The 27,780-nt window shown below is 37.6% G+C and overlaps 4 protein-coding genes across 7 annotated transcripts; 3 read left to right on the top strand and 1 right to left on the bottom strand.

The window, feature by feature from the left end:
- Positions 1-171: 171 nt before the first annotated feature.
- fbxo3 (F-box protein 3) lies at positions 172-7,876 on the top strand. 3 transcript variants are annotated; one of them, XM_079866291.1, is made up of 11 exons: positions 172-301; positions 2,128-2,217; positions 2,337-2,500; positions 2,574-2,688; positions 2,863-3,067; positions 3,439-3,484; positions 3,580-3,664; positions 3,759-3,881; positions 6,872-6,987; positions 7,173-7,363; positions 7,480-7,876. In XM_079866291.1, the coding sequence occupies exons 1-11, from the start codon at positions 210-212 to the stop codon at positions 7,606-7,608; spliced, it is 1,356 nt and encodes a 451-aa protein (XP_079722417.1). In that variant the 5' UTR covers positions 172-209; the 3' UTR covers positions 7,609-7,876. The 3 variants fall into 3 exon arrangements, with proteins under 3 accessions (XP_079722417.1, XP_079722419.1, XP_079722418.1); XM_079866293.1 differs by having other exon boundaries at positions 174-301; positions 7,173-7,343; XM_079866292.1 differs by having other exon boundaries at positions 174-301; positions 7,173-7,354.
- A 3,016-nt stretch (positions 7,877-10,892) lies between these two features.
- Positions 10,893-14,024, top strand: cd59a (CD59 molecule (CD59 blood group) a). Its single transcript, XM_079867351.1, has 4 exons — positions 10,893-10,973; positions 12,262-12,336; positions 12,440-12,541; positions 12,645-14,024. Exons 2-4 carry the CDS (start codon positions 12,282-12,284, stop codon positions 12,842-12,844), a joined length of 357 nt encoding a protein of 118 aa, XP_079723477.1. The 5' UTR covers positions 10,893-10,973; positions 12,262-12,281; the 3' UTR covers positions 12,845-14,024.
- A 4,238-nt stretch (positions 14,025-18,262) lies between these two features.
- aplnr2 (apelin receptor 2) lies at positions 18,263-19,592 on the top strand (the record flags this gene model as incomplete). Its single annotated transcript, XM_079867966.1, has 1 exon — positions 18,263-19,592. One exon carries the CDS (start codon positions 18,263-18,265, stop codon positions 19,484-19,486), a length of 1,224 nt encoding a protein of 407 aa, XP_079724092.1. The 3' UTR covers positions 19,487-19,592.
- A 641-nt stretch (positions 19,593-20,233) lies between these two features.
- On the bottom strand, positions 20,234-25,514 carry psmc3 (proteasome 26S subunit, ATPase 3). 2 transcript variants are annotated; one of them, XM_079865376.1, is made up of 11 exons: positions 25,430-25,514; positions 24,801-24,881; positions 24,591-24,716; positions 24,381-24,485; positions 23,286-23,348; positions 23,028-23,165; positions 22,791-22,934; positions 22,402-22,647; positions 22,171-22,316; positions 21,020-21,101; positions 20,234-20,637 (listed from the first exon to the last, which is right to left on the bottom strand). In XM_079865376.1, exons 1-11 carry the CDS (start codon positions 25,469-25,471, stop codon positions 20,527-20,529), a joined length of 1,284 nt encoding a protein of 427 aa, XP_079721502.1. In that variant the 5' UTR covers positions 25,472-25,514; the 3' UTR covers positions 20,234-20,526. The 2 variants fall into 2 exon arrangements, with proteins under 2 accessions (XP_079721502.1, XP_079721503.1); XM_079865377.1 differs by having other exon boundaries at positions 25,436-25,514.
- Between the last annotated feature and the right edge of the window lie 2,266 nt (positions 25,515-27,780).

Raw genomic sequence — 27,780 nt, 5'->3', positions numbered from 1 at the left:
GAATAAAAAGGAAATAAAACTTAAGGAACCGGGATCGTAGAGAAATCGAAAACAGAATCTTTAAATAGCCTACCTTACTCGAACATACATTTTCACTTGATTAGTGTGGCGACATGTGCGCAATATTTGATAACAGAGCAGCGTGCGGACACGCCTTCTTGTCATCGCGGTGAAGGGGGCGGGGCTTCGCGTCTGCATTCGCTACCAAGATGGCAACGTCCATAGCGCTCAGCCTGGATAACTTACCGTCTGATCCCTTATTGCTGGTGCTGTCATTTCTGGACTTCCGAGATCTGACCAGGTAGACATTTTTCCTGAACCATGCCGTTAGTCCGTGCAATTGCAAAGATGTTTTAAGGATGTTTGTTCCTTGAATGAGCTTGAAAAATAATATCCGCTCCACAGTTAGCTGGCAATGCTAACAGGATAGCTTATGATATTACTCAAGCAAGTTCTTTTGATAGACAGTCACGATTTTACCACAATAATGTCCGTTTTCAATCATTATATAAAGACACTAATCTGTGTGAGCTGTTACACCCGATCATCTCATGCATCTTATGCTTGAAGATAGAAGTGCATGACTTCATGTAAGTTGACAGTATGGTGCAATAAGTGGAGACAGTCAACACAAAAGCATTATTTCTGCTGCAATCGCACGGTGATGGTAGCTGTTCGTGTTTTGTGGATCGTAAGTTGAGTTGTGCTTTGATGATAAATATTTTGGTCTGGGAAATGAGCAGGGAGGATCACGTGACGCTGGTCAGCTGGAAGTTTGCGTAACACCGCCGGTGCAACTAAGTTTTCCTCACTGTTTATAGAAGCTACTGTAAAGACAGACGCTTTACGTGCGCCTTTTAACACTGTTCATAACTGAGTAATCCACTATAGCTTTTAGGCCTATGTTATGTAAAGTTTGCATCCTCAAGAGCCTGAATGTTTAGGGATGATTATTCAGTTTTTCAGGAATTTTTCTGTTGCTTCATGGTGGTGTAATAATAATAATACAATTATCCAAATACTCAATCATCACTTGTCATCAAGGTTTAAAATATACATCATAAAATTTACATTTATTTATTTGGTAGATACTTTAATTGTGACTTTCATTGCACTCAAGGTCTCCTAACAATAATTTTTTGCCCCCACCTGGCACCTTTTTACACTTGTGTTTCCGGTCATAAATGACCGGCCTACACATTTTATTACTCTATATTATCACCAAATATTGGATTCAATCTTTTCGTCAACTTATTTTCTTTTAAAAGTAAGACAGGTTTTGTATTTCTTTTTTAAACTGATTGATCGAGATTGAAAATAAGAGAAACATTTAGTGTTCGGGAGCATGTTCATTATGTTCACACATATGTACATGTGTGCTTGAGAGAAAGGCCTCGGACCTTTGCATGTATGGATACATGCGTGCACACACACACACACACACACACACATGTGCACAACCAAACTTTTTTGAGTATTTCAGGCTTTCTTATTTACAGAGATGAACTTTCTCCCCACGATCAATGAGTTTCAAAAATCAATACAAAACCTGCCCTAATTGAAAGAAAACAAGTTGACAAAAAGATTGAATCCAATATTTGGTGATAATATAGCATAACAAGAAATTTATAAGCTATTTTTTTGTATGCCGGTCATTTTTGATTGGGGAACAAGTGTGGCGTTGTTCCATTTTGTACAAAATAAAAGCATTTCAAAGCAAACTTCCTGGTTAAACATTAAAGCACACTAGTGTGATAAACAGTGCAAATTATTTCCATATTTTGTTGACTATTGACAAATTTATCAACAAATATTGCTTTTTTTCATTCAAAAACTGAGGTACATAAGCTCAGATCAATGAGGCCTATGATCAATCAGATCCAAAAGGAAATATAAAACCTGTCCTAATTGAAAGAAGTTAGCAAAAAGATTCGATACGAGCCATTTACACGCAATTTTTGAAAGGCCGTCCATTTATGACTGGGAACATCAAAGGTGTTCCCGGTCAAACACAGCAAAAGGGTCAGTAGATGAAGCATAGTCTGAACTGAATATGTTTAAATTTTTTCAAGATCTCAAGTAGTCGAAAGTTCCTGTTGTACCGAATCTGGTGTGTTCTTTTCTCAGCTGCAGTTTTGTAAGTCGTCGACTCAGTGAGCTGACAGGTCATAACCCCCTATGGAAGAGACTTTGTCAGAAGCACTGGCTCCTTACTGAGTAAGCGGACTCAAAATGCCCTCAGAATAATTTCACTAATTTATGACACATGCATTTTTCATCTTCATCATTTTCATCATCATTTTTTTGTAATTAAAATATGGTGTTGACTTTTTAAGGGCAGACAAAACCCACAGAGGCCTGTCCTGGAAGGAGCTGTTTCGGGAGTATTATGCCGATCTGGGCCGTTACATTGACTATTACAGCACTCTCAAGAAATCTTGGGATAGCCTGAAAAACTACCTGAATCAGAAATGTCCTCGAATGATAGCTTCACTTAAAGGTCTGTCTGTTACTAATCCAGTCATATTTTGAAAAACTATGGGTGTTAATTTTGTTTTCCTTTCTCTGAGAAGAGGGAGTAAAGGAGGAAGAGCTAGAGGCCATTGAGGCCCAGATTGGCTGCAAACTCCCTAATGACTACCGTTGCTCCTATAGGATACACAATGGACAAAAACTGGTGGTCCCTGGGTAAGACTTCTGAGAATATCCTTGATAATTTCAAAAAACTATTTAAAAGTTTTTAATTTACTTTTCGACTCTTAAAAGATTATTAGAATTTATTGAAATGCTCATAAATTATTTGAATAGCATTTATACACGCAAGCAGACAGACTTCTCTTGCTCTTCTACTCCTCTTCACAGGCTGATGGGCAGCATGGCTTTATCCAATCACTACCGCTCAGAAGACCTGTTGGACATTGAGACAGCGGCAGGGGGATTTCAGCAGAGGAAGGGGATGCGGCAGTGTCTTCCACTCACGTTTTGCTTCCATACCGGCCTTAGCCAGTACATGGCCCTGGAGAGCACAGAGGGACGAACACGTAGTGAGATCTTCTATCAGTGCCCGGTTAGATCACTACCCTCAGACCACAACAAACTACCATGCATGAACACACACTCATGCAAGGCTAGTGAACCATTCTGAAAGTGCATCTGTGATGCAGATCATCTTTTAAGGAGGCAGCCAGTGGTTATATAGTAGCTAAAGACCAGATGGTAAATGTTAAGAGCCTCCTAACTGCTCCGTGACTCCTGACTGATAGGAGCTGAAGCAGTTCACCACATCAGATACGATTCTGCTTGTGCATGTGGAGGTCTCCGCTAGATAAGAGAGGAATTTTTCTTGCATCGTTGCACTTTGACCAGTGAGGGGTGCTCTTGTCGTCTTGTCTAATGCAGCCCTTCTTGCTCATTCTGTTTTACGCTTCTTCTTCACAGGATCAATTGGCACAAGATCCCTCTGCGATTGACATGTTCATTACAGGTAACATAGAACAAAAGGCTGCATTAATGGATTGCCGTTTTATGGACCGATTCGGATTATATGAACTCTTCTCTCTCCTCCGTTCTTTTTATCAGGTTCTGACTTTACTGAGTGGTTTACCTCCTATGTTGACAATGTTGTAACAGGAGAATACCCCATCATTCGAGACCAGATCTTCAGGTGGTCCACCTTTTGTTATCTTACGCTTAGTAAAGAAATCACAAAAGCCTATTATAATGCCTCTTTACATTTTACCCCCTTTATTTTTCTTCAGATATGTTCATGACAAACGCTGTGTGGCAACCACTGGTGACATCACCGTATCAGTCTCTACCTCCTTCCTGCCAGAGCTCAGTTCAGTCCATCCGCCACACTTTTTCTTCACCTATAGAATCAGGTACTATATAAATGCACACACATGTTAATTTGGCGTTGGGAATCTAAATCAGGCTATTTGTGTTTAGGTTGATTAAAAAAGTCGTAAAAAAAACTAAACAAATATATTTGCTGAAAAATTATTATTTTCAGATTGTTTTCAGAATTTCACCAATAAATTGTGACTCTTTTACAAAACAATTGATCTATCTCTAAATATAGCTAATTTTTTTACAGCAAATGCTACCATTTTGGCATTGGACTACATAAAAACTATTAAACAGAGAAATATTCTCATAATTACAGATTTGAAGTCATGGCCCCAAGCAATGTCATCCCTTAAAAATGATCACCTTGCTGTTGTAATGATTTTTTATAAACTGCTTGAACTAGAGGATCATCAGTTTAATATCTGTTTTTGTTGGGTACCTGGACACTGTGGAATCAAAGGAAATGAGGAAGCAGACTCTGTCAAAATTTGCACAGTACCTCCTATGGATCTAAAATCAATAATTAATTTCTATATTAATAACAAATGGTAAACAGAATGTGATTTATATACTATGAACAAACTTCATGAAATCAGCCCCAATGTTGGAAGAAGTTTCTATCAAATCTCAATCCGATGGGACCAGATTGTTTATACCCCTGGCAGAAAAGGCAATTCTGGATTTAAAAGGAGTTTTTAATACTAGGAGAAGATCTACCAACATGTTCTTTCTGTCAAAACTCGTTATCATTGAAGCATGTTTTATTAGATTTTGCTGGTTTTAACCCTTTGAGAGAATTTTTTTATTCAGTTAACTCTTGAATAAATTGTAAACACCTGAGTTTTACCATCAATTTATCTCACCATGAAAATAGCCCCAGAAGCTGGCATGGCGTTAAAAACAATCAAACAAACAAAACAATTGAGGTCAAATGCTCTGAACAAACATATAATCCTCTGACGTGATCCTGCCCGCCATTAAAAATAAATGTGGTTGTTCTTCTGAAGTCTGTACAGAGACGCAAACAAGCTATTTAAACAGGATGCTTCAAAGTGAATGTTCATTTTTCTTGATGTCAGCAGACTTGAACGCACCAGAAAATAAACAGTGCATCTGTATACTGTATGTAGACAGGTGTCAGGTTTGTTCAAATGGCGTAAACTCATTAAACTAATTAGTTCAAAATGGAGTGAAGCCCTTCAATGTTTTGCTCTGAGACGCAAAACAGTTCTGCAGCGAAAATTCATTTGAAATTTTTTGTTGATGATATAAAACAAAAAAGGACAATATTGATGGCATTGACAGTAAAATGACTAAAATGTAACTCACAATGTTAACTTAGGGTTTATTTAGTCAATATGACATTTGCAATCATGATGATATTCAGGAATAAATATAAGATAAATATAAGTACATTTGGTGTACAACCCCAGATCAAGAAAAGTTGGGACATTTTGTAAAATGCAATAAAATCAAGAATCTGTGATTTTGTTTATTTTCTTTCAACTTTATTTAACTGAAAAAAGTACAAAGAAAAGATTTCCAATGTTTTCACTGAACAACTTAATTGTATTTTTTTGTAAATAAAAACACATTTTGATTTTGATGGCTGCAACACACTACAAAAAAGTTGTGACAGAGGTAAAATAAAAGTGAAAAAATTATAGAATATCGAAGTTAAACTCTTTTGAAACAGCCCACAATAAGTAGGTGAATTGGTAATAGGTGAGGGTGGGTATCGTGATTTGGTCATCTGAAGGAGCATCTCAGTATTTCCAAGCAAAGATCTTGGGTCATGGGTCACCACTTTGTGCCAAATGTCATGAGATAATTGTCAGACAATTCAAAAATCTAATTTCTCAATGCAAGATTTCTCAATTTAAGTCTTTTACCATCTACCATACATAATATTGTGAAAAGATTCAGGGAATCCAGAGAAATCTTTGTACATGTAGGGCAAGGCAGGAAACCTCTGTTGAATGTGCGTGACCTTCGAGCCCTCAGATGGCACTGCATGAGAAACCGTCATGCTACTGTGTTAAATACAGCCACATGAGCTCAGGAGTACTTTAAAAAACCGTTGTCTGCTGCTTGCATCAAGGAATGCCACTTGAATCTCTGTTACACAAGGAGAAAGCTATACATCAGTTCTATGTGTCCAGTGACGTGGAGGCGTATATTGGGATTGTACAGAGACATTTAATGGCATCAAGATGACATCTTTCCTGGGAAGCAAGACAATACCAGGCCTCATTCTGCATGTGCTGCAACAGAGTGGTTTTGTTGAGTCTACACCATAGGGTGGATGTGCTTGACTGACCTGTCTGCAGTCCAGATCTGTCTCCTTCTGAAAATGTATGGACCATCATGAAAAGGAGAATCAGACAACAATGACCATGGACTGTTGAGCAGATGTCTTGTATCAGGCGAGATTGGGCAAAAATTCCACTTGCCAAAACTGCAACAATTTTTTCTCTCAATTCCCAAACATTTAAAAAGTGTAATTAAAAAGAAAGGTTATGTGACACAGTGGTAAACATGTCTGTCCCAATTTTTTGGAGTGTTGCAGCCATTAAAAAAAAAAAAAACATTTTTACAAAATACACTTAAGTTGGTCTTTTAAGACAAAGACCCATGGGGGGGAAATGGCCCTGTATATCTTGCATTTAGGCAGCATTCTACTCGCATTAAATATCACGTAATGATAACACTATCCGTCTCAAGGGATGTTTTCGTTTGGATTTTGCAAAGCAAGTGACATAATAATGGCAACTTGCGTTTTGTTAAAACGCTAATTATGATATTATAATAGACGATTCATATTGCACACCCCTACTGCCACGCCTCATCTAATTCTTCTGCTGTCTAACCAAAAAGTAGAGATGTTAGTGTGGAATTTGTAAATAAAGAGCAAGCTGCTTTCTGCTGTAACTTGCTGTAATGCAACGCAGCTGTACTAAGACTTGACATAGGATGATACAATGAGCTGAACCTATGACCTCTGAGCTGTGCCATGCAACAGGATTGAGATGGCAAAGTCGGCCCTGCCAGAGAATGCATGCCAGCTAGACAGTCGGTACTGGAAGATCACGAATGCAAACGGAAATGTGGAGGAGGTCCGAGGCCCTGGCGTCGTGGGTAAGAGCCCATCCCTGTAACTAGTAAACTAGAACAGTTCGCACTGGTAACAGATATGTTGAATTATCACGATGAGACATTCTGACAGTATCTTTCTGACCATATAATTCATAGTGTGACAATTGCGCTACTTTTTAAAGAATGTCCTGCATCTCTTTGTTTTTTGCGTGTGATGTACGTTGCAGGCGAGTTTCCAGTGATGACACCCGGTAAAGTTCACGAGTACGCCAGCTGTACCACGTTTTCCACCACTTCCGAGTACATGGAAGGCCACTACACATTCCACCGGCTCAAGAACAAAGAGGAAGTGTTTGACGTATCAATCCCACGATTCCACATGGTGTGCCCACCATTCCGTGAGTCAATGGTGCGGTCGGTAAGACGCTATTTATGTCTTTCTGTTTTATCCAAGAAAAATGAATATCCAAGGTGCTAATGTGTGTACATTTGCCATTTTAGATCCCTCATTCTGTGTTTTTCTCTCTCATTTAGAGCTCAGTCAGTGAGGTGTCTGCTCCTTATGATGACGACAATTCATCAGACACAGATGACTTTGAGGAGGGAGAAATGCGTGGCATGAACATGGCTGACCCAGGAGGGCGCTGCCCTCGGCACATCTGATTCACTTTTTCATGCCCCCCGGCCAACACCCGCCCACAGATACTGATGCACAGACACTCTCGCACAAACAGAAGAGCAGGACAAACGGAGCTTTTAGGCATCCATTGTTTATTGTGATCGCCTTTGTGCCTGTCACCTCTTTTTCCAGTTTGTGAGGGCATGTGTCTGGTTGTGGCGTGGTTGTGTCTGTGCGCGCCTGTGGACGTGTGAGATCATTGTATGCGTGTTTGAGTCTGCAAGTGTGTTTTGTGATTGAGTGGGAGTGAGGGAGTTTATTGAATGTGTGTGAGATTGGTTCTTCTTGCCTAGGATTCACAGTGACCTGCCACTTACATAAAGGGATAGTTAAGCCAAAAAATTGAATTTACTCACCCTTATGTCGTTCCAAACCTGTATGTCTTTCTGTCTCTTGCCAAACACAAAAAGAATATATATATTTTTTGTCCATGCAATGAAAGTCAATGGGGTCCTGTGTTGTTTTGGACCCCATTGGCTTTTATTGTATGGATAAAAACAGTTCTTCAAAATATTTTCTTTCATTTTCCACAAAAGGTTTGGAACGACATGAGGTTGAGTAAATGACAGAATTTTCATTCTTTTTGAACTATCCCTTTTAAGACCTTACAGTTGCATTAAGAGCATGAGAAGAAAGTATGACACTACTGTTAGCATAAAAGTACACACACACTGAATTGGAAATATATATATTGCATTCTTCACAGAAAGGCAAAATGGAATCAATCCCATTCATTTCCTTCACAAGGCCTCAGGTATTGTGTAGCATGTATGTGCTTGTGTATATATGTTTCTGCTTGTGTCGTCTGTACAGAGGGTTTCGGGGTCAGGCTGAGTTGTAAAGTGAAACTGATTTATTCAAAGATGAGTAAAAAGCACACAGACCCAAACCAGCCAGTTCACGCAAACATCAGCTAACCTGCGCAGTCATTACTTTCTCTAGTGCGCTGTGTTGGTTAGCTGTTCTGAGGTGCTGATGTCCTGTTCTCAGAAACGTACGGATGCATGTAAACAGAAGGTCAGTTAGAGCACATTGGTGTAAAGGAGAATCGTTTTAGATCATCTTAAGGGCTGGAGGTTACACAGACTCCTGTGAATAGCAAGATAAGAATTTTATAAGTTTATGGCATTATTATGACCTTTTCCCTTAAAATCCTGTAAATGATCAGAAAAATGTCTTTGTTGTAATTTACAGCTCAGTTTTTCAGACTGAAATATTGGCAGACTAAAGAATTTCTCAGCTTTTTTCTCCCTTCCTGATAATGGCAATGTAAGTTAATCTTGCCTAAAGATATGTATGATTTTGATTTTCATGTTTATGACTGCAATTTTACGTTATCATCTTTGTAAAATAATGCTGTGCAGTGGGATTTTTCAACAGTTTGCTATTATGTTCTCTGGTTAGCCCTATCGAACCTCTCAGATTAGTAAATAACTCTTGTTTTTTATTTTGTATGAGGTTTTTTTTATTTGGTGTAAATAAAAAAAGTAATGGTGTATCAATACCGTGTTTCACCATCACATTATTTGTTAACTTTCGCCTTGTGATCAGGATACTTTCTATATCTAAATACAAATACGCTGTTGATCAGAAGATTTTTCTCCAGCCAGCCACAGTACTATTGTCTCATGCTCTGGAAAACCTCTGTTTGAAAACACTTATTGTTCTCACAACACAAAACGTAGAGTCATTTCTCTTACTCTGACCCTAAACCAAACCCAAACCCTCCCTCTTAGTGTCAGTTGTCATGGCAACATGTTGAAGAGCCCTTATTGTAGTCATACTGATGTTTCTTTGTTAAGCCTTTTTTTTTTTTTTTTTTGGTCCTTATCTCCCATCTCTTTACTCATTCATTCTGAACTATTCTGAAAGGAAGAAATTGCAACATTTCTGTAACTTATCTCAAGTACTTTCACAAACAATAGTTTTGCTTAATTCCCTCAAGTGACCACACTAGGACCAATACATCAGACATATAGAGCTTATGTAGCCCCGCCCCTTTTCAGCGCCGCATTCGTTGTGTTCTGTCTTCCGGTTTGAATTTGCACAGCATGAAGATAAGAACTTAGAGTTTTATGAATGATCCACTCGTTTTAAAATCTTCCCGGGTTGACTGATATTTGTTATGACATCTGCCTCAACTTTTATTAACTCTACAATAAGTAAATCCACTTCACCAGCTAAATACTCTTCCACAGAGATGCAACAGAAATATACTGAAGTTCAAAGGCAAAAATCAAAAAATGGCTGCACACCAGTGTTGCCTGTGTGCTGAGTAATTTTGATCATGTCTGTTCATGCAATGAAAGTATAACAAAAACAGCTCTTCAAAATATATTTTATGTTCCACAGAAGTAAGACAGACATACAGGTTTGTAATGACATGAGGGTGAGTAAATGATGACATAATTTTAATTTGTGAACTATCCCTTTAAGACCTTACAACTGAAAGAAAATGCAAAATTTCTATTTTGACAGCCTCACATTCTTCATCTGTTCTTGCGCCACAGCAGAACGAATCCTTATGTGACCCCATGTCCAGTAATTCAGTAAGCCATGTCTTCTGAGGCATGACCTAGATGTGTGGACAAGGGGTTGTGGAAGAATTTGTTTGTATATTGCATAATTAATTATATTATAGAAGATTGCTTATACATAAGAACATTTTATGCTGATTCAGCATTTTATAAGAAGGGAAAGCAATGTTTAGGAAGAATAAGAGACTGATGTTATGTGTATGTAGTATAATAAAGTCAGTGCTGAATCAACAGGGAAGCGTCAACAGATAATCAGAAAAAGTTAAACACAAGAATTGTTAAGAGAGAAGAAGAATAAAGTAAGTGAACCAATGAGAAAGACATTCTTTGTGTTTTGTTTATGCAAGTAAGAATATGAACATTGTGCAAGTATGTTGAAGGGACAGATTTTGGCTCATGGCTGATTAAACTAAGGGATGGAAAATTTCATTGTACAAACAAGAGTGAAAAAGATTAACATTCAACTTTTGACTACAGGAATTGAACAGTTAAAGAAATCACAATGCTGTACTATCAATATTATACTACTGAATAGCTCTGTTTCAGGGTGACTGTCCCTACTGCTAATGTATAGTACATTACTTTGTGATTAATCAATTATTTATGAATTCTTATTGGATGTTATTTCTTTTTAACCCCATAACATAATATATTCAATTGAAATATTTTAGGACAGTATGTAATAAAAAGGACACAAAAGACTCGTTGAAGAGCATTGTGGGCGTGTCTAAAGAAGAGTGATCGGGCTCAAGCTCTCCAGTTTTCAGACTGGTTTGGATGTCTCTGTGGTTGGATTCCTTCTTCACACTGAGGTAAGACTACAGAAGAGGAACTGGTCAAGATAACAGCATACTGCTTAAAGAGGCTGATTTATATCGCAATGTGCATTAAACGCATTTAGTTTTTCCATAGACATGTTTTTTTAAGGTTATGGTAGACAGTTATGATAAAATGTGTGACATTTTATTTATTTAAAATAGCCTATTGGTTTATGTTTCATACAACTCTATTAAATGTGTAAGAGATATGTTAATACTATACATTTTTACTAAACTCAGGAAAGAAAATCAATTCATTCAAAATTTTATAAAAGTGAGACAAGCTGTCATTGGGTCAGTGACTCTAAACACAAAATTTACATTTTTTAAATTGGGATTTTGGTGTGAATCCTATTCAAATTCAAATTGAAATGAAATTGTTACTTAAACTATTGAAAAATAAAGCATTGGCATACATTAAGAGCAGGATCAAGTATTTGTGAAGGTCAATTTTAAATTTTTTGAAATGTGTTGATGTTACGTCATAGTGTATAATGCCATAAATATGTTTAAAAAATTAATTGTTATATGTATTGTTAATTATTATATTAGGATGTTCATTCAAGGCTGAATGAATTTCAAAGGACGAATAATACACCAGGATATTATAATAATGTATAAAGCTAAAATATAAAATATCAAAAACAATAATACGTGTAGTTGCAGTAGTTATAATATAGGTCAGATCATTGGCCAAAACTGGATTTACCTTAACCATATATTCCTTAGATAACCCACAGTTATTTCTCTTAGCAGGATTATGTTAGTTGTCTAAAGAATGAAAACTCTGTCATCATCTACTCAGCATAATGTTGTTCCAAACTTGTATAACTTTCTTTCTTTTGTGTAACAAAATGTGCTATTTTGAAGAATGTTGGTAACAAAACAGTTTTAGAGACTAAATTGACTTCCATTGTATGGACAAAAACAACAACATATCTCAAAATATCTTAATTTATGTTACACGAAAGAGTGTCATACAGGTTTGGAACAAAATTGGGGAGTAAATGACATTCTTGGTTCAAATATACCGTTAAGCATCTATTACTGAAGCAACTGCAGGTGAACCTGTTACAAGTCGAAACACTATTTGAGTAGCTTTATTCCCTTTAAGGTCTAATCATATTCTGAATGTGAGGGCTTGAGACCATGTTGGCAGTTTAGGATAAATTTTTTTCAAAATTTTAAATTTATGATGAGCATTCAATGACATCAGTAACATTCAGACAATTTCTCTCTCTCTCTCTCTCTCTCTCTCTCTCTCTCTCTCTGCCACGATTAGACTGGTAAACTGAAGGCATTATGAAAGCTTCTGTTGGAGTGTGTGTGGTGTTCGTTCTGGCTCTGCTGGGGTTTGGTATGTATTGCCATTGATCCTTTTTTCACAGTGTGTTTTTGTCCTATTTTGGAGTCTTGTTCTTGCAAAAAATAAAGTTTTCTCTGTCCATGTGTCTCTTAAGGCTCTGCAATTAAATGTTACCATTGTAAGGACTACTCGGGCACATGCTCTAAAATTCGAAACTGCTACTATGATGATGCCTGCGTGTCCGTCTACGAAAGAGGTGTCAGCTCACTCATACTTAAAAAAAAAGTCTTTCTGTAATCTTAACAAAATGGCACAACCATTCCCATGACCCTTTGACTTTTCATGTTGTTGTTTTTTAGGTGGCGACACATACCGGCAGTGTATAAAGTACTCTGACTGTCAACACAGCGTCATCGGTGAGAAATTTCCCAAACTTTCCAGCTTCAAGTACTCCTGCTGTACCTCTGACCTGTGTAACACGGCTCCTGTGTCAGTGTCCAGCCGCTCTGTGGTGGGAATACTGCTCTCACTAGCTCTCTTCTGGTGGGGTGTCCTCTAAAACATCACAAACACTAGGGCTTCTGCACTGTTCCTTGTAAAGCTGGTAGTGGTATCATGCAGTGAGAATGCAGAGATCTTCTATATCTTGAGTTAAGTGGTCAAAGAAGCATTCACAGCTTAAATCTCAGCTGTATGTTAAAACTGTGTGTGCTCAACGCTAAAGCTTGTAAGCTAAAGCTTGTAATTTTATTTTTCATTTTGCACTTAATAGTGAAAGGGAAACTGTCTGAGTATAATTTATTGTGTTAAAATATTGCTCTCATTGTGTACGTGTACTCTTTCACAGCTAATCCTTTTATCCAGAAAAGTGGTACAACTGAGTGGGTTGTGAGGATTCTGATGCTGAGATTTTCAAAGGGTTAATGTGTCATATCACTGTCATTTGCATAAATGCCCTTTATACTACCTGCTTTTCCTCTTTATGAATGTCCATTTTAAAACTTAAAATCTCTTGAAAAACATTGTGTGATGTAGACATGCAGTCTTTTCAGTGTACTGATTAGCTTCTTGTTACCACTATAGCCAGCAAAACTTACTGAACCTTTATGCGACCAATAAAAGGAACATGCGGTTTTATGCTAATTGAGAGTTTGAGAATTCTGTTAAATATTCATGATTCCATGTGTATCTCGTTGTTTCTAATTGATCTGCAGTGCTATAAAGAACGCACGCACACACTTTATCTACAGTGTTCCTGATTCGTGAAAAGTCCCAGACTGCTAATATTGTGCAAAAAAAAATGTTTCAAGAAATATACATCATATAATCTTTAACATTCTTTCTTTCTCGGAATTCCAAATCGATGATTCTACCACAAGTGAAAATCAACAAGACAACAAGTGTAGCCCACACTTTTCACATGTAACTCGATTTTGACCTGTTTTGTCATCATTTTTTGAGAGTCTTGTTAGTGTAATAGGCAATGACCCTTTCCTGCCCTCTGGTTGTAGTGTGGATCACATCTTCCAAACTGGCATAGGATAATGTACCCAAATCTTCCACAACAATCTGGCTTATATTCTCCATCTCTGCCATCACCCTCACTGCTTCTATATCCTCCTTGATCTTCAACTTTTCCTTTCTTACTACGACCTCATTTTCTGATGCACTGCAGTCACTATCATCAATAGCCTACTTTCTTACTGTCTTGTATTAAACTTACAAACATCAACTTAAAACATAGGCAAAAAGGCTATACTGCCTACCAATTCTGAACAATAGTGCAGCTACACAGAAAATAGGTATCCCCTTAAAGGACTTTGCCATTTATGCATGACGCACAGATTTTTTGGTCTTTGAGTTATTGTTTTTACAAAATGTGCATTAAATGACCAAAAACCTTAGAAAAAAACGTTTGGATGTACAACTTTTTTTCATTTTATTTAATTGATATAGGCTAGGCTACTGTATATTTTCTAGTCTAAAATGAACTCACTATGGAGCTTTGACAGCATGTGACCTAACATGTGCTAATGTCTCCTTCACTTTCTTGTTGCCAAAAATGTAAAGGATTTTTGCAAATCCACTGTAAAATAAAAAATTTGGATCTCTCAAATCTGTGGATGTGGATGTCTTCAGTCCCTTTATTCAGTAATTTGCTGTACTGCCTTTGTTGTTCAAATGAGTTGCACCCCCCACAGATCATTTTTCCCACTTTCCTTTTCCTGGAACACAAAAGGAGATATATCACGAAATGTCCTGCTTTTTGGCCATTCAGCAAAAGTGCATTTTTATTACTAGCTATAAGCGCTCAATAGCAATTTTGCTTGCAATAAATGAAAAGGAAAGCTAGGCTAACAAGTAATGATCCGTTTCTTAAATAATTCTTAAATTATTGTTAGTTTATCCTGTTTTCCTAACATGTTTTGCATGGGGTATGACAATTTATAGTTTGACCCACTGCTTTTGGATCAGAGTGTGTTTAACTCATGTCATACATATGACCTCATGACTTCTTTAAAGACCCTTACTGTTTGTACAGCTGAGATCAATCAGAGGCAAGAGAGGAAAACCAGTGAATGTCTTTCTGACAGAGGCTAGTGTGAAAATGCGTATTCTACATAGGCTATGGCATGCAGTAGCTAACCAAGGCTGTCACTTAAAATCACTGCGCGTGAGATAAAATATCTCTATCTAAATGTTTTTTGTTTTATTGAGTAATTGGTACACTATAGTTCAAGTGGAGGTGCAAACAGAACATTTTATCTGTAAAACTGCTAATAAAACTCTCTATGAGCAACTTCTGCACATATTAGGGCTTTTCACACTTGAAATAGTTAACCCTGTGTCATTCTAAACCCCGGATTAACGGAATCCTGGGTTATCTTGCTTCACGTTTCACATTGTATACTATACCCAGGGTTAACAGTTAATCATTCATAAACTGCTGTTTTACTCTGCACATTCCTAAACCCCGGGTTAAAGTCCTTATTTGCATATTTGCAGTGTCAGTGTTACTGTCTGGACAAACCCAGTAAAGGTTCTATCATTGCACGTCATCAAATTACACATTGCTGACTGTAATTTCAAGTTTTTTCTAAGTGAACTATAAAGGTACGAGAATGACGGTCTCTTCTTCACTCCAATTATCGCCTTTTCCATCGCCATTTGACATTTTTCCTATTTTTCCGCAGAAAAACCTGGGGTTAAGCGTAGTGTGAAAAGCCCTATTCATTACAGTTAGTTTGAGAAAACACAATTGCATTTTTAAATATTTGCAGTGTGTCATTGTGTTGCCTCATAAATCGCTGTCCTGTTGACCTGACAAGATTTTCTTCAAGACAAAAGACTTTCCCTTTTTTCATTCTTATTGAGACTCTAAACAAATCCCACATTAGGGAATCCCTGAGTTTCGGAAGTGTCTAAACAACACTCAGACTGTTCAAACTGTTCAAATAGGCCCTCAGACATGCAGCTGAGCTCACGTAGAACCAACACAATCAATGTATTGGTTAAACAGAGGCAGGTGAACAGTTCACATGAATGTATATCAGGTTATGTGAGACTGACTGATAATGAGATTTGTTTCCATTCATTTTAACATTGTATTTCACATTAATTTGCTGTGTTTATTTCACATTAATTATGGCATGTTTATTGTTTATTTTCTGAAATCCACCAAATCAAATTCTTATTCTCATATTCTTGGAAAATTTCTTACATTTACCTGTGCCAGAACATTATAAAATACAGCAAGTTCATGTGATTGTATTCTCTGAAATTAGCAGGAATTGTTGAGAAATTGTTACTTTAGAGCTTTAGGAAAGTACATATGTTGATAAATGTAAGATTACGTTTTTCAAACTCTTAAGGAATGTGCTGATATGCAAATGTGCAAATAAACAGGTCTAACTCTCACTTGTATTGGTATAAAATCACCCTCCAGTTTGATTCAATGAACACAGTCTGTACAACAATGGGCCACACATAATGTCTTTGATTTACTGATCTCCCAATGTTTTAGGTAACCCATTGTTTGTAAGAATGCATATTATATTTGCTAATACAACCTCGTGTCTGTATTGGCCAGAGGTTTTCTGTTTGCTACGGTAAAAGACATTGTCATGTGTATAAAGCTTCTTTCAAGCCTGAGGTGTTCTGAGTTTGCTTAGTCTGTTTAAGAGCAGGAGGACTGTTTGGATATCTCACAAAACTGCTGCGGGGTGGTCCTGTGAGAGAGGAGGAGGACAGAACAGAAACGGGAATGGACACAAAGAGGAGAAGGTCTTTAAAGAGCACTTCCCCTGTATGTGAGAAAGAGAAGGAACCATTCAATTCTGGGAGAGGAAAAAGTTGAGAGAGAGAGAGAGAGATCAAGAGAAAACCATGGATATGTTCTTCCTTCAAAAAGACAATCTGAAAACAGAGAGCGACTAATCGCAACAAGGAACTGGGCACATTTAATAACAGAAGCAGAGATAAATCCTTAGGAAAAGCAGGTATGAAATTCTTTGGTTCATGCTGGATTTTCACCTGAGCATTGCTTTTGTGAAATAGATTTTATTGCAGCTTTTCCTATAAATGTAGTATGTACATCATCTGGAATTTATTCTTCAGGTTCTATATTAGACAAAAGAGAAGGTTTGCCATATAGTGATCAATTTAATAAATACTTTGTTTTATTTATGTTTATTCATTTAGCAGACAATTTTATCTAAAGTGACATTACTAGCATTTTATCATGAGCCACATTGTTTCAAGCATAAATAGATTAGTACACAAGATAAAGTTAAATGCAAAAAGTGTAACACTGCATGGTCAAAAAAAGTCACTGTTTGTATTTAAACACGCAAATACTTAAGAGTCTACGATTAATTATTAATAATTATTACAGTGATTAATATGTTTCTGGCATGTTATGTTTGGCAACAATTCTTTTAACCCTAACTGACGCAGTATGCTTTTCATTTTTTAAACAGCTATGTTGGAAGATGTATCCCATGGCCATATTTAATGACAGCAATATATTAATCATTGAGCTGACGCTTTTAGCCAAAGTGACTTTACAAATGAGGAGAGCAAATTAAGCAATCAAGCCAACAATAGGGCAGCAATATGCAAGTGCTGTGACTAATCCCAGCTGTCTAGCACAGTACATGTGGCAAAGTGGTTTTTTAAATTATTTATAGAATAGTAAGTGTTAATATTAATGGGTCAAGTGTTCACATAAAAAGATGCGTCTTCAGCTGTTTCTTGAAAAAGACTCAGTTTGATAATTGAAGAGTCAAACCACTGGAAAGAGTGGTTCAGGGAGCATGAGGAATCGTTTTCACACATGAGTCCTTACTTTAACACCATTGAAAGTGTTTGGGATGTGTTGGAGTAGACTTTACAGAGTGGTTTGACTCTTCCATTGTCAACATAAAATCTCAGTCAGAAATGAATGCAACTCTTAATGAAAATAAATGTTGTGATGTTACATAAGTGTCGAAACAATTCCACAACGAATGCACAGTACAATTAAAGCTAAAGTCAGTCCAGCAACACGTTAAGAGTTTGTGACTTTTTTTTCTGCCTGTGCAGTGTATATAAGCCACTGTGATATGATTATTTACAATTTGACAATGTAATCTATTTTTAATGCAGTTTCCAATAATCTTTTTTCTTCTTCTTTTGTCTAAGTGATATCCCACAGAAATCGAAGAAGATTGAGGAGGAAGGAAGAATAACTGGCTCTTTCAGCTCATTCGTGGGAAACTTCCAAATTTGGATCAAACAAGAATCCGGGGGAAAACAAGGATAAAGGTCATCCAATCATCAGTTCAGAAAGATTTTGCGTTTTTGATTTTGCATTTCTTGAAAACTATCACTGCAAAACATTCTCCCCCTCTAGATCCCTTAAAAGCTCAGAAGAAACTCTTTCCTGCTCATGTCATTTACTTGCTTTCTGCAGTAGGTGCAAGTGTGTGGCTCTCAGATGTCTGGGTCTCTGCCCTTCCCTTCTCCCTCTCCCTTTCCCTCATGCGACTACAGTGAATGGTCTCCAACTTGGGTGCTGATTCCGAGTGTGTACCTCTTGGTGTTTGTCGTGGGCTCCCTGGGTAACGGATTAGTGCTATGGGTGTACCTGGACCGCCGAGTGAGAGGCCGCGGGAGGATTGGCAGCTGTTCCAAATCTTCCCAATCCTCTGATCCTCCTCCTTGCCGCTCCACATCTTCTCGTTCAGTGACCGAGTCTTTAATAGCCAGTCTAGCATTGGCTGACCTGGCCTTCGTCATGACCCTGCCTTTGTGGGCGACATACACAGCGCTGGGCTACCACTGGCCCTTCGGCCAAGTTCTGTGTCAGGTGAGCAGTTACATCGTGGCACTGAACATGTACGCGAGTGTGTTTTCTCTGACTGGGCTTAGCGTGGAGCGTTACTGCGTCATCATACGACAGCGTGGCAATGGACCAAAGCAGGGACGGTCAGCCACACGTGCCAAGTGGATTGTGGGCACCGTGTGGCTGACGGCTGGAATCCTGGCACTGCCTGCTCTGCTTCTACGGACTGTTAGGGAGGTGGATTTGGAAGTGGGGGCTGATGGCGACAGGCAGGATGAACATGCGTTCTCCTGCTTGTGTGACATGGACTACTCCAGTTTGATCTCAAGTGAACTAGACCCTGCAGCTTCAGAGCAAGCGGAGCTGATGTGGTCAGCAGCTTTGGGGTTAAAATCAACTCTTCTTGGCTTTCTGTTACCCCTGGTAGTGCTTCTGCTCTGCTACGGCTGGCTGGGGCGTCTCCTTTCCCGACACTTCAGCCTAGGCCTGCGCCCCGATCATACGCGCCAACGCAGGCTCCTCCGCATCATCATCACCCTTGTGCTGGCCTTCTTCCTCTGCTGGCTACCCTTCCACACCAACAAGACACTCTCCGCTATGGTGGAACTGGGCATCCTTCCCTTTTCCTGCAGTTTCGACCAGTGGTTGGTGGCGGCCCATCCATACTCCATCTGTCTGGGCTACATAAACAGCTGTTTGAACCCTCTGCTGTACGCTTGCTGTGACCCAGCACTCCGGAAGCACTGCAGCGGTCTGCTCGTGTGCTTATGGGTCAAATGCAGAGGTCAGAAGGGAGGAGAGAAGAATGAGCAACGCAAGAGTTCACCAATACCATCCGGGACACATGAAGTGACAGTTAGTAGAGATGAGCAATGAAGAGAGGCGAACAGACTGATTTAGCAAACAGACTGTGGGACTGAGCTGGACCATTTCTGTGGAAAAATCTGATTTTTTTTTTACCCATTTATCTGTGAGATTTAGCATGAACTTCACCCCCTCAAGAAAACAAATTGACTACAGAATGTGGGAACTGATAATAAGACAGGATCCAGTGAACGTTTTCACGATGCCAGAGTGCAGAGGAGCTAACAAGTTTTATGTAAAATGCACCTGTACTTCCCATCATAATGATGCAACTCAAACTGTTTGTGCAGTGTGTGCATGCTGATGAATTATGAACAGCTACAGTATGTTATTTCCCTTATATGCAATCATTTTTACTTGAAAAATAAAATGTTGAGAGTCTATTTAGTCATATCATTGACTTCTAGGATCAGTAGGCATTTTTTTTTTTTTTTTATGTATAAATGTAAGTTTGTAAAAAAATGTATTTATATATATATATATATGAAAAAAGTTAAAATACTTTCTTCAATCCCAATGTAGGTTCTAATCTTTCCTATTTGTCTGAGGATCTCAAGCAGCCTTAGCACAATGCAGCAGCATTGGTGAAACCAATGGCACGAGTTTTGGATGGGTCTAATTGTTTGTATGACCAAAGGCAGATTGGGAGTGTTTGAAAATTACAAATTGCACTTAAGATGTGGATCATTCACTACTGATTTTCCTAATCTCTAATAATAGAAACATAACATTTCATAGAAAGAAGGCACAAACAAATAATGGAAAAAAGTTTGGTGTTTTACTGAATTGAGAGACAAACATAAGGTTAACTGAAAATTATTCCATAAGTCATAACTGTGAGGCAGTACACTCTAAATCTGGCTGATCTGTCTATATCAGAACCAGGTAATTACTCAGAACATTACTGTATCTTAGCAGCACAGGTTCACAGCTGTGCCTGATCCTGCTGTTGGACCTCTTACACACTCGCACACACATATGTGGATGCACACGCACACAGACACACACACACACACACACACACACACACACACTCACACACACACACTGCATTAAGCATAGTACTGCAGATTGGCCTTCTTCTTCGCCTGCACCTCCAGAATGCCCTCCATGTAGTCCTCATGGTTAAGTTCAGTGGCCCCACGGCGCAAAGCAATCATGCCCTAACACACAAAATTGAACAATACATGTGTATTTAACATCATGTAATAACAATCAGGAGCAATGACTATTCCCATAACAAAAGTTAAGTAGAGCATTAAAGTGTTTGATTCAGATTCTGTTTTTAAAGCAAAAAATAAATAAAATTGCTTTGGGTTTATTTGTGCATTAAAACAAGTGATAGTCAGATGGGTTGTATCTTGCATTAAAGCATGTGAAAGGCCAGAGTACTTTTAAGTAAACATATGTCTCCCCTTTTTGAAATCTAAACTTAAAATCACACCCGATTCCAGGGCCTTAACCACAATGCTTACATCACCACACCAAAAAAAAGATATAAACAGTAAAGGTAAATTAATTAAAGTTTGCAATGATCATACTTACAGCCTCAACACACACAGCTTTACATTGAGCTCCATTGAAGTCATCAGTACAGCGTGCCAATTCTTCATAGTTCACATCAGGACTACAGCACACAAAAAAAAAAAATTAAGGGATAATGCGATAAATGGTTGGAGAGAACAAATTTTAGCATTTTTTAGAATTCTAATTTAAATTTCCATAACAGTTGCACTTTAGTTTAACAGATGGACAATTTGACTATCATGCAAACCCAAAAAAGCAATAAAACATTAAATAAGCTCTGGAAGATCCAAGCTTGTTTTGCAGGTTCAACTTCATGTCTTGCCCACAATAACTGTGTGCTAGAGCTGCACGATTAATTGTTAAAATATCTTGATTCAAACACCCACGCGATCTTAATCCTAAATGATAACAATTCACCTGTGTCTATTAAGCCTTTGACAACAATCACACCAGAACATTCAAATCTGTGTTGGCGCTGCCGCTGACCCAGAGAGAGCCATTATCATGTATAAGTATGAAGCAGCTTCACAAACAGTCTTTTCAACCACACAGTATCATTATTTCTGTAAAATTATTATATTATTATATAATTCAAATGATCACACTACTGGGATAAACGTTTATAGTTTGGATATAAAAACTGGTGTCTAAGGTAGCGATCAAAATAGAGCAAATCACCTTTTGAAAGTAACATGGTTGCTTCAAAAAAAGATTTGTCAATTACATTAAGAAGTGCAGGTACGCAACAGACAAGTGACTGTTCATTTTATTTGTCATTGAATCATTTATTCAAGAGATTTGTTCAAAAACACTGATTCATACAGTAATGAAACAAGTGAAGTTTTTTTTTTAATATTCATTCCAATTAAACATTTAATTAAATTAAATAGAATGCAGCAATTACCGGTAATATTCAGTCAGAACCTCTAGTAATTTACATGTTATTTTATTTAGTTGTCTGTTCAGAATCGTGATCTCTGTTTGAATCCAGAATCGTGCAGCTGTACTGTGTGCTCGACCACTACACAAGTGTCTCATCAGTGGATGACCATTTAAAAGCAAATGCATAAAAGCAAAAGCTCAAACTATTAATAAAAAAATTAAATCTATATTTTCTCATCACAACACCTAAGACCACACTGAGATGCAAAAGAACAAATGTTCCATACCAGACGTTCATCTTGCGCGAGTGGATCTGCATAATGCGAGCACGGGCCTCCTCGTTGGGCATGGGGAACTCGATCTTACGATCCAGACGACCTGAACGCAGCAGAGCCGGGTCAAGGATATCCACCCTGTTAGTGGCAGCAATCACCTTGGAGGAAACAAGAAATTGCAATATAAGGCTGACAGGCCCATGTTTGTGACAGAGTAGCATATGGGCACAAGTGTGCGTGTACCTTCACTTGCATGTTGGGCTGAAAGCCGTCTAACTGATTGAGCAGCTCCAGCATGGTCCTCTGCACCTCTCTGTCTCCGGCCTTCTCACTGTCAAAGCGCTTGGTGCCAATAGCGTCTAACTCATCGATGAAGATGATGGAGGGAGCTTTCTCCTTGGCGAGAGCAAATGCGTCACGCACCAGTTTGGCACCATCACCAATAAACATCTGCACCAGCTGAGGGCCAGCCAACTTCAAAAACGTTGCCTGAGAAAGGACGAAAGTGAGGTAAAATGTGAGACACCAACAAAAACTGTAGTGAATGTTAATAAGCCACATTATAGCCATTTGTTAGCCATCATAAAAGCAGCACAGCACTGATGGTTCTGTCTCGCTCAGAGACACTGCACCTTGGTTTGGGCTGCACAGGCTCTGGCCAGCAAGGTCTTTCCTGTGCCTGGTGGTCCATACATCAGCACTCCCTTTGGCGGTTGGATGCCCAGATTCTCAAACTTCTCTTTGTGGTTCATGGGCAGAACAATCGCCTCCACCAGCTGCAAAGAGAAAAGCAGTGAGCTCAGCAACTGCCAAACTGTCATTGTGAGCAACTTCTGGTGACTGGAATGAGGCAATTTATCAGCCAGTACCTCTTGGATCTGTTTGTCAAGGCCACCAATGTCACTGTACTGCTCTGTAGGCCTCTCATCCACTTCCATGGCCTTAACTCTAGAGTCATACTCAGTGGGTAGAGTCTCCAAAATCAGATAGGAGTCCTTATTCACACCCTGCAAACAGGTCCAGAAGCACTTTCAACACATTTCTAAGCAAAACAGACTTTTTAAACAACATAATTTAAGAATGAGTATCCTGAACAAATCTGTCAAGTGAAATAAATTTTCACTTACCACAAGGTCACCAGGTTTCAGTTTCTCAGCATCCACCAAACCAATCACAGGCAGGAAATAGGTCTGCAATTACAGCACTAAATATTAGTGATGAACAGAAATGAATTCTTACAGAAACGACAAAACCAAAAATAACGTTTTGGTAATTAAATTTGGGTAACTGAACTTGGTATGATGTTCAGGGCGTTGTGTAATCGGGTGACATATTAAACCAATAACTGTAAAGTTTGGCAACAAGCTGCCTCTCAATATCACAGCTGATCAAATTTTACAAAATGTTTCTATATATCCAAAACATTTGTTAACAACATGTAGTATTTCCCTCAAAGAGCTCATTGTTTCTGCCCTAAATTAAAACATTGTTAGCTAACTGCATTATATATATATATATATATATGAAGAGTTCAGATGCAAAAGCCTCTAAGTGCCATCTGAAATTTTCTTTTAGAATGATCATTTTTATCAAGCTCATATATTTAAGTTCAGTAATTTCACTTAAATGACAATTAATAGGTCATTTCCATTGCCATTTAAGTGAAATTACTGAACTTAAATATATGAGCTTGATAAAAATGATCATTCTAGAAGAAATATATATATATATATATATGAATGAATATTTCTGAAATACATAACTTAGACAATGTCACCTCAGAGAACAAACCACACGATTTGGGTCCAATTCTCAATATATGAACTAGGCCTAGTTGCTTATTATTAGCATATTGACGGTTTATTAGTACTTGTAAAGCACATATTAAAGCCTTATTCTGCATTACCTAAACTTAACAATTACCTTACAAACTATTAATAAGCATTTATTAGGGAGTTTATTGAGCAATTATTGTAGTAGTTAATAGTGAGAATTGGACCCTAATCTAAAGTGTTTTCTATTTCAGATGAATATTTTTGGTTTCTGAAATTTCAGTGAATCACTACTAAATATGTCATACATTTTAAAACCCTTATGACAAAGATATTAAAACCTAAAACCTACACAAAAGTACTGGAAAATGTTTGTAAATAAGAAAAAAACACGATGGTAAGCCACAGAAAAACAAGACCGCAGCTGTTCATAAAATCTCTTTGACTCGCCTGCCGTGTGGAGGTTTTGATGACGGCACACTTGCCCTTCCTCTGCGAGTCCAGATCAATGTTGGCCCCATCCTCTTCCTGGTCATTAGGATCTACATCCAGCAGCTTCCATTCAAACATACAACACATACAAACTTTAAATCTCATACACATACAGAAGGGCATTTAAAAAGCTCCCTACTGCCCCGTTCTGGCACATATTTTTTTTACCTCTATGACGTTAGAGACGAGGTAGGGCAGAGTCTTGTTCACTTTGATTTTCTCTGTGTTTTCCTTGATCTTGTCTTTCATGGCCTGCAGCTCATGAGTGACACGCAGAACCTCACTCTTCATGATCTGAAATCATACACATCATAATGACATGCAGAACTGCATGCAGACACTGAAAACAATGAATATGATTTACAGTGTGAAAGGTACCTTAATCTCACTGTCCAAAAGACGAGTCCTCTGAACAATCTCTTCAGTGGACATCTTAAGAACTTCCTCGCCGATGCCATCCTGTAAAATACAACGAGGTAATGTATGAATACGGGTTGTGTGAAAAAGAATACTTTATGTATTAGCACGTCTCCCTGCCTGTCTGTTTAAGTCTTCCAGACCCTAACCTCATAAACATCAGATATCTAATCATTCTAATGAATAGGAATACTCGGAGAACATCTGATCAAACTTAATGAGCAGAAGAAAACACCGTTAGCTTATCTCTGCTAATGTTATCCTAGCAAGCTACCACCACTCTTTTACTAAAGATGTATTGTGATCTTCCTGTAATTTTGGAACGAATTAAAATCGAGTCGATCTGTCATTATTTATCACGCTGGATGATCGTAGGGATGAACGCACACGCTTATAAAAAGGGAATGAAGCGAAATGAAATTCACTGTGTCATGCTACGCTCTACCATCAGAAAACCATCAGACACAATGCCCGTGCTCAAACATCATTTAAACACGCGTCTTTCAACATACAGCACGTTTCTCCACATATATACAACTTTAACTAGTTCTGGAAAACAGAATTGAACCTAAAGAAAACATAAAGCAGACCTCCACCTCATCCCAAACTGATCTGTCATTCAGCGACGACATCTTGCAATGCTTCTTCTTCTCAGGAGCGCGTTTTTGTGGATCACGTCAGAGTGGCGTCACTACCCCCTCCTGGCGCGGATGAAAACATTGTTATCAATTGTTATTTTACAAAATCCCAGTTTAGAAGGTATTTCTATATTTGGTACAGAATTTAAAATATCTCAACTAGCTGATGATACAACTATATTTCTTAAAGACCAAAGTCAAATTCCCTTGTGTATCAATATTATTAATTCTTTCTCTGGAGATTCAGGCTTATATTTAAATGTATCTAAGTGTGAACTATTCTGTCTTTATGACACTCAACAACCATCGATGCACCATATACCTGTAAAAGACTGTATCAAGTACCTGGGGATTTTCCTTACTAAAGATAGATTGCTCCGCCAACAACTTAATTTTTCACATAAAATAAAGACAACAATAACCATCTTTAATTGTTGGTTACAACGAGATCTGTCAATCTATGGGAGATTTCTAAAGCAGAGGGTTTGTCTCGTTGTGTTTATCCCTCTTTATCTTTATTTGTTACTGACAAAATCTGTGATGATATTGACAAAATCTTATTGAATTTTATTTGGAAGAACAGATCTCACAAAGTTAGGAAATCTGATTTGTCTAATAGACGTTCTGAGGGTGGATTGGAAGTTTTAAACTTTAAAGAATTAGTCAGCTCTTTTAGAATTAGTTGGTTAAAAAAATGTCTTTGTAGTAATGGCTCAATTTGGTACTATATCCCCAATGCCATATTGCGTAGATTAGGCGGTTTAGAGTTTCTTTTAAAATGTAATTTCACCCCTTCTAAATTACCGATTTCTCTCTCCAAATTTCACCAACAAGTTTTACTTGCTTGGAAATTGTGTTATGTGCACAATTTTTCTCCCCACAAAGAAATTCCATGGAATAATTTGAACATTTTAATCCGAATCAAATCATTTTTTATGGATAAGTGGTATGATAGAAGTATTGTTTTTGGATTTATTTAAAAATGATGGCAGTATACTGGAATATGAAGAATTTATGACTTTGTATAATTTTCCTCTGCCTGCTAGAACTTTCAATTCTGTCATCAAAGCTTTGTCTCCAAGTTATGTGCACTTATTTAAAACACACCTTTTCTTTAATGAGAGAAAAACAATTATGCCCAAACTTTTATTGGATGGAGTTAGCCTTATTGATAAAAAAGCTATTGCTACATTACACAGTTCACACATCCCCTCCATGTAAATTTTTCTGGAATAATTTTTTTGACAGTATTCACTGGAAGAGGGCGTGGTTACTCCCAGAGAAATATTGTATGTCCAATAAAATTAGAGAGGTACACTTTAAGATTCTTCATAATGTTTACCCAACTCACAAATTGCCTCTTTTGTTGATCTCTCTGACCTGTGTGTATCAGGTTAAGCCTCTTTGGGAGAGCTTGGGTTGTTATCTTTCTCACTTTATCAAATGTGATTTAAACTTTGCATTGAAGGATATATTCCTCTATTTTTCTGGGAGTGACTATGCTATTGATAATGTTGCATTGTACATTTTTTATTCACAAACACAAATTTCTTAAGACTTTGCCTAGATTTGATGTCTTTATTGCTGAGATTTCCCTTATTGTAAAATCTCAAACTCATTGATAACAGTAAGAACAAGTTTCTTAAGAACTATGTACGGTTTTTTCTTACTTGTTGAGGAGTCAGTTATTGTTTAGTTTTTTTTTAAATTTATTTATTTTTTGTTAATGTATTCAATGCAGTGCTGTTTCTTCTTTGTAAAAGAAATAATAAAAAAAAAGGAAAAAGAAAAAAAAACTGCTTGGGACTCATCCGTTCCGAACGCTCGCTCTGATTAGGGTCTCGTTTATGTAATTTGTACGTAGATCAGAGATCTTAAAACCTTTTTCAGGCCAGTATTTGTGAATAGAGAGACCGATTAAGCAGCACTCAGTACGTTTTACAAATTTTACAAAAGAACAGTACTTTTTAGTACTATAGTACTGTATAAAGTACCAATCATATAATTATTTTACATGAATGGGGTTCAGACCACATGACCAACTGATCTAATTTGACCAAATAAAAAAATTCTGAGTGCAGTAAATTAGCCAAAAAAGCATATTGTACCATAATACTATTTTCCTGTGTTGTTTTCAAAGGCATTAAAATGTAGATGTACAAAGCCATATAAATGTACCTTTCATTTAAGTTTGACATAATACTCAATGTGGACATGACAAGGAAAAATTTAGCTTAACTACTTCAGCTTAGCTTTGGTTGACACTAATAATTTTATTTAATGCATTTTTTCCCCCACAAACA

The sequence above is a fragment of the Squalius cephalus genome (assembly GCF_949319135.1).
Source record: "Squalius cephalus genome assembly, chromosome: 3".
NCBI classification, from domain to species: domain Eukaryota; kingdom Metazoa; phylum Chordata; class Actinopteri; order Cypriniformes; family Leuciscidae; genus Squalius; species Squalius cephalus.
Note: the sequence above shows the minus strand (reverse complement) of the source record. Positions and strands in the feature narration are given on the sequence as shown.

Coding starts and splice junctions, on each gene's coding strand:
- cd59a (XM_079867351.1), top strand. CDS start 12,282: ATGAAAGCTTCTGTTGGAGTGTGTGTGGTGTTCGTTCTGGCTCTGCTG. Junction 12,337..12,439: donor TCTGGCTCTGCTGGGGTTTG/GTATGTATTGCC, acceptor GTGTCTCTTAAG/GCTCTGCAATTAAATGTTAC. Junction 12,542..12,644: donor CGTGTCCGTCTACGAAAGAG/GTGTCAGCTCAC, acceptor GTTGTTTTTTAG/GTGGCGACACATACCGGCAG.
- psmc3 (XM_079865376.1), bottom strand. CDS start 25,471: ATGTCGTCGCTGAATGACAGATCAGTTTGGGATGAGGTGGAG. Junction 24,717..24,800: donor TTTTGGACAGTGAGATTAAG/GTACCTTTCACA, acceptor GTATGATTTCAG/ATCATGAAGAGTGAGGTTCT. Junction 22,648..22,790: donor CCTGTGCAGCCCAAACCAAG/GTGCAGTGTCTC, acceptor GTCCTTTCTCAG/GCAACGTTTTTGAAGTTGGC.
- fbxo3 (XM_079866291.1), top strand. CDS start 210: ATGGCAACGTCCATAGCGCTCAGCCTGGATAACTTACCGTCTGATCCC. Junction 2,501..2,573: donor AATGATAGCTTCACTTAAAG/GTCTGTCTGTTA, acceptor TTCTCTGAGAAG/AGGGAGTAAAGGAGGAAGAG. Junction 3,485..3,579: donor GATTGACATGTTCATTACAG/GTAACATAGAAC, acceptor TCTTTTTATCAG/GTTCTGACTTTACTGAGTGG.